We start from the raw sequence: 9,505 nt of genomic DNA, 5'->3' as shown, positions 1-9,505 counted from the left end.
TCTTCGATGATATGGGGAACCGTCGCCACCGGGTATGGCAACTTTAGCACAGCATCGTGTTACTGTAACCCAGCCTAGCTCTGAACACAGGGGTGAAGGCGACGTTCAGTCGTAAACGACGCACGCGGCGCTGCGAAGGAAGCCACCTAACACATTGAATAATGATGATGATAATAATAATAATAATAATACTTTATTGAATAAGGTGCCTGCAAACAGTAGCGCCTATGCAGCAATGCACCTAGTCACACCTACAGCAAGTCACAGCTTGAGGTAACAGAGGACCTCCTATCTAAAACGACTATAAGATGAGTGAAATAGGTCAACATGACCTGACACACAATTAAAAGACGTCTGGATACGTCGCGTGGGCGACTGACGAGCTGCAGTGTCATACACATAAAACAGGGACATATTTCGGACGATGCGAGTCGGGGCGTGAAAATTCAGCAAGCTGATTACAGATGTATCTAAAATGTTATGAACACATTTATACAAAAAATGTGTAATCGCGGCTAATTCTGCGATCAGTCAAAAACTATGGAGACAGAGAGAATAAACTTTCAGAAGGAAATTTCCATGAAGCAATCTTCACATATCGCCTAACAACGGCATCTAAACGCGCGACATTAGTCCTACCAATACAGTTCCATGCGACTGATCCAAACTCAATCACTGGCAGTAATATAGTTCTAAAAAGCACATGTAAACAAATAGGGTCGTTCGAGTCCTTAATGATCCTACAGATCAGGCCAAGAACTCGATAAGCGTATATAGTTCACAACATAGTCCACGTGATTATTAAATACGAGGCGTCGATCAACACAGACACCAAGATCTTTCACACGAAGGACTCACCTTATTGGTAAGTGTCATCATATTAGTTTTGTTGGAGTTCAATACTAGGCCATTCAAAATGCACCACTCAGCAATTGCATAGACATCAGATTGGAGAGTTAAACAATCAGACATGGTAGAAATAGCAAGGAATAATTTCAAATCGTCAGCGAAGATTACCACATTTGATGACGCCATCAATATCGTTAATAAAACTGATAAACAACAATGGCCCCAGAATTGAGCCTTGGGGCACGCCTGAGACCACCACATAATTGTCAGAGAAAGCGCTGCCAACCTTCACTGTGTTGCTCCTCCCGTCTAAATAGCTAATGACGTGTCCACTAAACAGAGGAGTGCATGAGTGATGTCATGCCGCCATTGCTGGCGCGCAAAGGGTGGCACCAGCGCAGATAAGAGGGAGCGCTATCACCGTTGGAGAGGATGATGAGCACGGCTCTGCGGTCACGATGGGCCGGAGCAGCCGTCAAACCTGCCCCCTCGTTGCTTTGACTGCAAATGTGGCCATGGACCCGCTGTAAGGACAACAGGGTGCCCCTCTTCTCCCAGTGTCTGGAACACCGTGCGAACACCAACTACTAAAAGAGACGCGGGCGCGCATGCATCCTACACATTGTAGGGCTAATTTTGAGCACTGTATATATCACCCAAGAACGAGGACAGTAGGCCAAAGCAGACTTTAGGAAGAACAAGATGCCATACAGCTCCGCAGACGCTCCAACACGAAAGTTTTAGCTTTAGTTTGCTGAATGATCGTCCATACCTGCCGATGGAAACTGAGATATATTTCATTAACTAAATAGCAATTCGAAGGGTGGAGAAAACGCTCTAACCTCCGCAAAGGGGAATGTCTCTCAGAAGGGGTCGTGGACCACTCGACAAAGCGCAGATATATCGGCGCTGTGGCACCGGCTCTTTCCAGTATGTAAGCTCACCCTGCTACTCGTTTTTCTCTTTCTTCCTTTTTATTGCAACAGGACATTCAGGTGAGCTGGTCGGCGCCAAGTCAAGGTGTGTTTGTGTATCACAAACATTGCTAGGACCAGGGAAAGGGAGGTATAAAACTAAAGTCGCGCTTAGTTTGCCGATTTGCTTTTACATGTCTCTCAGACACGGTGCTTTATTTTTAGACAGTATCGTGGTTTATTTGACACACAGTGCTACGTTACATAAAAAGGAATAAAACATTGCGTTTCTTGCTTTTTTGAAAGCGACAACGGCGAATACGCATCACTGCACAGCAGATCGCCCTTTTATAGCAATGAAAGCTACCTTGCTTTGGCGCCATCCAGAAGCGCCATCAAGAAGCGCGTTGTCGTAGATTACCAGAGCAGGCACTGCCTTCCGGAATTCATTTTGGAACCCTTGCTACAACCGAATGCGTGAGCAAAGGCCGGCGAATTCTTCAGCGGATTATTGCACCGTTCCGCATTTGTCCAATTGCCTGGGGTACGTACGCCACTGCCGAAGTGTATGATACAGGAGGCCATAAAGAAGACTTGCTCGGCAGAATATTCTTCGAGGCCAACAACTCGTCGCTTGCTGCTATGAGGGCTATTCATGAAACTACTTCGAAGGGAACGCATAAAGAGGAAAGACGCAAAGTGCTCTTCTACCGCGTCAGAGTTTAACATCTTTCGAAGACACGAAATCCTATTGGCCCGCCACTGCTTCAACGCTTCATCAGCCCAAGCACCTTCGGAGTCAAGCGCCCTTCCAATCTGGAGTGCTATAGCCGATCCAACGGCGCCGTACGTGGCTGCATCCGAACCGTCGCCGTAGAAAGTCTGCGGAAGAAGTATGGTGTCATAGAGCAGGATTGCGTGACGAGCTGCATCGTAATCAGATGTCGGTTCGAAGGTGGTAAATCGGTCTAAAAGGTCACTGTGAGGTTGCATGCGGAACCCGTACTGTGCTGCTTTCCAACCAAGGAAGTCTTGGAAGAAAACGCCGGTCATATTTGGGAAGTGGGCGTAAACCTTTTCGAGATTGGCCTCGTTTCGAAAGTCTTCGGGGTACCCTATTTGAATAGACATGGTGTTTAAGACTGAGGACGTCACTCGTTGATCGCTGAATGACTCTGCAGCTTTCTTAACTTCATCGTAGATACTGGCAACGCGCTGGTAGTCAGCCCTGCTCAAATGCTGCCGCAGTAGGTCAGTGTGGGCAACAACACTCATGTAAGGCTGCAGCAGGGCGAGGCAACGGGTTGAAGACTTTTCCATGAATATGTTCATGTTGAACTGCCTTACATAGGGGTCAATTTGCCTGAGAAGTTCGTATGTTAAATAAATGGTAAGCCACGTTTTGTCGTTGCATGAAACAACGGTGTCGATAAACTCGAGCAATCTTTCGTTTGTAACTAGCAAGCTGTCCTGGTTTGTAAAGGAATATATCCGTTCTTTCTTGTTGATCTGCGACAGAACAGCCTGCGAATTGATATGGCGCGATATAGTGGACAAATCTTTCATCTTCCCGTGCCATTCACCCGATTCCATAACCCGAGCCGAACTCCATGTTGTGTAGATGACGTCAGTAGAGTTAAGCAGTATTGATTCGATGTCGGCGATATTGCCCCGGTCACGGTCGAAGGCTTCGACAAGATTCCGTATGGCCAACCTGTCATGTCGTGCGGACGGGTCCGTAATCCAGTCAACAAACTCTTCGTTGGGCCTTATAACAATGGGGGCCTTGATGATGTCATTCGAGTCCCATGCATTACCGGCAAAGACGTCCATGCTGAACAGAATTCCGTTGCCCATCCAGGCCGCTAGACGTATCATAGCTGCCACTGGGTCGTCACTTAGAGCGGCAGCCGATGTGTAATCAAAGTGTAGGCCGTTCTCATTCGCAAACTTGTAAGCTGTTACGATGTCCTCTAATGTCTTTTCCCTCAAACATTCCTGAAAGAGTGTCGCCGCCTTGTCCAGTGGTGAGAGTTGTGAACCAATTTTCCGTCGCATAAGAGTCCTGGACACAATGGCTGCAGCTTCATTTGCAGCGGCTTCTACGTAGTTATAGTCCAGCGTAGCTCTCCCAGATACGAAAGCATGAAAGTCGTCGCATGGATCGATGCTGCTGTTGATGAAATTACGCATAAACTTTCCAAAAGCTACGCAGCCATCCGTTTTGCAAGTGTCCTTCGCGGGTTCTGGTTGCTTGTAGTCTTCCACCGTTGTTTCTTCAGTGGCCAGATTCCCGGCATTGAGGCTTTGGTTATGGGGCTGGATGGTGTTGACGATGCTCCTGGAGGCCTCTTGGATTCTGTCTCCAATGGTTGCCTGACTGTTTCGATGAGCCTGATCTGCTCCGCCGCCATCAATATGAACTGTACCAGTGGCACTTTTGCCGTCTCTGGCATACTTCCCGGGTTGATGTGCGTAGCTGTTGGTGCCTTGCTTGATATTCTGAGGCCGCGTGCTCTCTCTGGAGACCAACTGCAATATTGAAATCCCAGCAGTCAAGATGCCCAGTGCAAGCAATATTGAAACGGTGAGCCCGGCCTCTCTGTCGGCTTCGGGAAGAGACCGAAACAGCTGAAAGTGTGCAAGTGAAATTATATTGCTTCATGTACCACACTGGGCATCCATTAAAACACACTACGTTTCGATCGATTTCTACACGGCAACAGACAGTTAACTTGCCACGATTGAAATATTCGCTTTTCGACGAACGCTGCCCGCGTTCTCAGGCGTTGGGGGGTCTGTGTGCTAGCATGAGCCTGTTTACTTTTCACGTTAAAATATCTGCAAAATATTTCTCACAGACTTTACCAGAATTCGTCGCTATCTTCATGCGGCGGACACATCTCAACGGTTACACTACAAGGCGTAAGTTGTGTGAGTTACGAGACAAGGGTGTGAGTTACGAGACACCTACATAACCTCTCAAAGGGTGTAACACCTACTTAGTGGGTCTTCGGCTTGTTTGTCTGCACTGGTAATTGGACGATACCCTAAGCGAATCAAATTTTGGTGTATATCAACAACCTTAAGCAATGGCGTAACGTGTGCAGGTTTGTTTCCATAGTGAGCGTATCATGCGTATCAGCCAATGTAAATGCATAACATGAACATGCAATGTATTGTGTTCTCCCAATATAGCAATTCTGAACTGGCGCCATATTGGACCAATATACGGTCTGATATACGGAAAAGGATATACCACCTTAAATTTAGAGATAAGCTTGAAACATCACATAAACGGTATGACGAACCACTTAGAAAGGCATTTCCTTTCTAAGAGAAAACACTTACTATATGCGTTGCCTGTCTTGCGAGCGTCTACAAATTCGATAGCCCTGTTCGCATTCCAGTCAAAACGAAGGGTGATGTGTCTAAGTATAATTTGATTATGTATCTACACAAAAAAAGAAGAAAGAAAAAAAAGCACTGAGGAAAAAACTCACTCACTGAAAAAAGTGAGGAATTCCTTGGAGTATCAGCTCATCATCAAGATAGCGTTTGTGTTTCTGGTTTTGGTATGAGGGACTGACTGTACACGCCATTCATATCCCACGACAACGTTAAACATTTTACAATAAGGCAAAACACCCTTAAACCATTACACCCTTATTACACCCAAATACAGTTACTAAACACACCAATGTAGATGTGCACCCAATTCACACCCATCTATGAGAGGATCAGCCTCGAAGGGCTGTAATACGAGTGTGATCTGGGTGTGTATTGCAAAATGGATCCCTCTTACACTAACATAGGTGTAAAAAAAAAAAAATAGTGTGTGGGCCACGATCTTCAACTTGTCGTTAATCCATAACGCGTGTTCGTATTTCGCTGCAAAAGCTTTTGGCGAATCACGGGCCGAAGTGATGCATTTAACACGCGTGAAAATGTACAACAATACACATGTTCCGTATTCCTGAGAGTGTTCGGGAGGATTTATGGATTATGGTTTATGGTTAAACAATGACTCATAACGCTTCAATATTAATTAGTGATGTGCACTCGGTAATAATTTTCACCAATTAATCGGTGGTGATTAATCGTTAAATTCACTGATTAGAGTTTGCCTAATGTGGAAAAGTAAAGGGAATGATTCTTTTTCTGTTCTTCCTGAGTTCTCACTCCCTCGCCTCTCGTGGGCACGCCATGTGCACATAGTTTTTTTTTCTCATGAGCTGTTCCTCTTATTTCGTTGTCGCGGGCTTTACCCTCCCTTTATTGATACAGGCACTTCGATTTTGACAGCCACACTATATCTACCTAACAAGGCGCAGCACATGTCCGGAGAAGAAAACACCAACATACGGCACCGAGCGCGCAGGTCAAGCACGATTCTGATAAGAGAAAAAACACGCCACGGCCCACGGACCTTAGACTAAGCCCAAGTTAACAAAGTGTAGCCCGCCAAAGACTGATAGCACCGTATAACGGTGAAGTGAACTGAGGTAGAAGATATCGCCGACCTAATTTTCCACAGCCCAGAGTAGTGTTACGCAGCATGAGAGGGGGCAGACTGGTCGCGAATTCTGCCGACGCGCTCTGTTCGGGGCAGCCGCCCGATTCGGTGGAGCACGTTGAACTAAAAAAGAAAAGGAACAGACAGCCGTTCTCGAGCTCATCAAAGAGTACTCCCTTACATTTATTGACACTTTCAAACCGGTTCCGCTGTGCAAGCGGCTGAGCGGATTTCATTTTAAAAAATAATTTAATTTCATTACCAAAAATTGTCTATACAAAACTCTAAACTATGAAGGGGAAGTAAGTACGCTTGACCACTACCTTCGCGTAACGTTTTCGTATTGCTCGAGATAATATAATTCGTAATGAAACAAGACGTAACATGAACTACATGAAATATATATACACGATATCCAGGATAATCACGTATCAATGGTATCCACAATAATTATTGGAAACCGAATTGCAATGTGTCTATAGTGAGACCATTGGATCATCTTTCGGATGGAGTGACCCAGGTCCCATCACAGCACGACAACGGATAGGATGTCAGTCACAACGTTCGACCTGAGCTCGACCAGTTAAGGAAGGCGCATAATGTACTGCGTACCTTTCGCCTTGATCCTTTAAATATAGCCGCCTGCGTCGAACGGAATCCCATGGTTTCTGGCAAAATCTGGTCACTACGCTGAAAAATAGGATATTCTTCTCTGTCTGGCATTGTGACTACCGGGTGGATTCTCAGAAGTGTTCAGGCTTAATACTCGTGCACGCCTCTTTCTTCTTTGCTTCTGCGGGTGCACAAGGGAACATCATGTGTGCCAGAAAGGCACGGTTTCACCAACAATTACCATTTGTTGAAAACCTCCTTCGTTTATCGAGGCGTCCATCAGGCGTCACCATGAGCAGTGCTTTCGCAATTTTCCACTGCGTAATAAAATTAACCAAAACTCCGTGAAAAAAAACAGCCATTAGCAGTTTGGCGAGGACTTGGAGGCCGTTACGTGACGTAATCTGCCTCGTGTGATGTAACTTCAGCCTGGGGAGCAACCGCGATATCCCACTTATCACGTCGCAGCGAGAAAAAAAAAATATTTTGGGGGTCACTTCCATGCTCATTTAAGCTGGGACCATCCCTTAAACCTTACGTGTAACCATCACGGTGCCATTACCATTATTACCATACCTTATTTGAGAGCGACCCAATGAGACAGTTCTACGTGCACGAGGGAAAAGGGAAAAAGTTGAGGGAACGCGCGAAGGGCTGACCTATTTTCATAGCGTACTGTAGAAGCACTTTCTTTTTCTTTTTTTCATCTTCTCGTACGTATGTCCGTTATGACACGTATCACATCGCCGTTAATGAAGTACTAAATATGAGCGCTGCTCTTCGATCGATAGTATGCTGGTAACAATACACGTCCGTCCACATGGCTTCATCATGTGAGACCGGACACTACAAGCGACGAAGTCAGTCTCCTAACGCCCTTCTTAGAATGTCGTCTGACCTGGAGCCGGCAACCGAAGTGGTGTCCGCCCATTTCATCGAACGCCTTGGATCGCACTACGGGATTTTCAACTGCAAAAGCCACCGAAGAGCTCACTTGCCCACAAAGTGACGCCAGTATTTTATCCCGAACCTAAACAGTATTTTTCAGCGACAAAATAACTGTCGTGAATAAGAATTACTGTGAGAATTCCTGTGCAGAGGACGTATACATAATCATTTTGCTCTCAACGCTTGACTCGGAAAAGGGATTGAAATATGGCAGTCGTCGAGGAGAGCAGGACCTCTCGACAACTGGCTTTCGCGACAAGTGCCATATTTCGGTCTTTCACGTTCATGGAGACGTTAACGTGCATCATTCATACATTACAGCTAAAGGGAAAGAATTTGTGTCCCACGTAATTCTGTTTTCGTTGTCACTGTGCCAGTGCAAAAGACGAATACGGGAACGAAAGCTTCGATAGTGAAACCAAATCGAGCTGTCATAGTGAAGAAAAACAAAAACAACGGTACTATCGGCGGTCAATTATCTTCAAACTATCGATAGTCCACAATCGATAGTTTTTACACTATCGCTAGTACTATCGATAGTCGGCTATAAACGAAGAACATAAAACTTGCACCGTACTTGGCACATTTGCATAGGGACTGTTTGTGGTGAGAGGGCTCCCGTGGTACCTTTCACCGAAGTCAGAAACGGACGGTTCTCACGAGCATGAAAACAAACCTTATTGTCAGGAAGTGCATCTACAGTGACAATGAAATGTAATCCGAATGCATCTAAAAGCTAGCAGAACACCCTCTGTGGAATGAGACAACGTGTTATGGATATGCCATGTCACTATTGTTGTTTGATGCTCGTCAGTCAATGCAAAAAGTGTCGTTCCCTTGTCTGAAGAAAAAAGAAAAACAAGTACAATTGCCTTGAACAGTTGGGGAAAGAAAAAACGGGAGAAATTCAGCGCATTACCCAATGAGTGCTACCAGGTGCTCTTGAGGATCTGGAGCACATTCTTCTTCATTGCCCCCACTATACCAACCTTCCCGAACCGCACTCTCCGAGTCTCTTAGTCAGTTGGACTCTCGCCCCTTCTCCGTATCGAAATTGCTTGGTCCCTGGCCCAATCCTGCCCAGCAACGATCTGCGCTCAAAGCTCTTTTGACATTTCTGGACAGCATCGGACTTCGATCGTCATTGTGAAGGGGCTCATTATTTTATTCCCCACATCCCCACCAGCAATGGGGTAGAGTATCGCCTCTCGCGATGAACCTCCCCATTCTCCATCTCAAAATAAAGTTGTTGTTGTTGTTGTTGTACCCGATGAGCTCTGCTACCATGGGAACAAAGCCTTCCCCAAAAAAGAGGGAACTCGGGGGGGGGGGGGATATATTTATTAGAAGAAGGAAAAAAGAAGGAAATGTCAGCCAGAAGGAATGCCGGCTTGATACTACACTCGATACTCGATACTACATTGATGAGATGATATAGAGGCAGGCACCTTTATCTTCTGCTTCTTCTACTTCTCTTAACTGGCTGTTTGATGGAGCTATGTGGTGAGGCACCTTCATCTTTAATCGCTGCTACACATAGGTTGGAGCTTGCCCAATAAACTTTGTCCATAGCACAACAACAACAACATAATAATAATCATAATTTGTTTATTTATCACTTTCGTGAATGGGAGGAGGGACGAAAAGTCCAGAGGACTTGACAGAG

The 9,505-nt window shown here is 45.7% G+C and overlaps 1 protein-coding gene across 1 annotated transcript; it reads right to left on the bottom strand.

Moving 5' to 3' along the window:
- Positions 1-1,960: 1,960 nt before the first annotated feature.
- Positions 1,961-7,049, bottom strand: LOC135387450 (neprilysin-11-like). The gene is made up of 2 exons (XM_064616644.1): positions 6,892-7,049; positions 1,961-4,394 (listed from the first exon to the last, which is right to left on the bottom strand). The coding sequence occupies exons 1-2, from the start codon at positions 7,000-7,002 to the stop codon at positions 2,181-2,183; spliced, it is 2,325 nt and encodes a 774-aa protein (XP_064472714.1). The 5' UTR covers positions 7,003-7,049; the 3' UTR covers positions 1,961-2,180.
- Between the last annotated feature and the right edge of the window lie 2,456 nt (positions 7,050-9,505).

This window comes from Ornithodoros turicata, chromosome 3, assembly GCF_037126465.1.
Source record: "Ornithodoros turicata isolate Travis chromosome 3, ASM3712646v1, whole genome shotgun sequence".
In the NCBI taxonomy this organism is placed as follows: Eukaryota; Metazoa; Arthropoda; class Arachnida; order Ixodida; family Argasidae; genus Ornithodoros; species Ornithodoros turicata.
This window is presented reverse-complemented; position numbering and strand designations above follow the sequence as displayed.

Coding starts and splice junctions, on each gene's coding strand:
- LOC135387450 (XM_064616644.1), bottom strand. CDS start 7,002: ATGCCAGACAGAGAAGAATATCCTATTTTTCAGCGTAGTGACCAGATT. Junction 4,395..6,891: donor TTAAAGGATCAAGGCGAAAG/GTACGCAGTACA, acceptor GCACACTTTCAG/CTGTTTCGGTCTCTTCCCGA.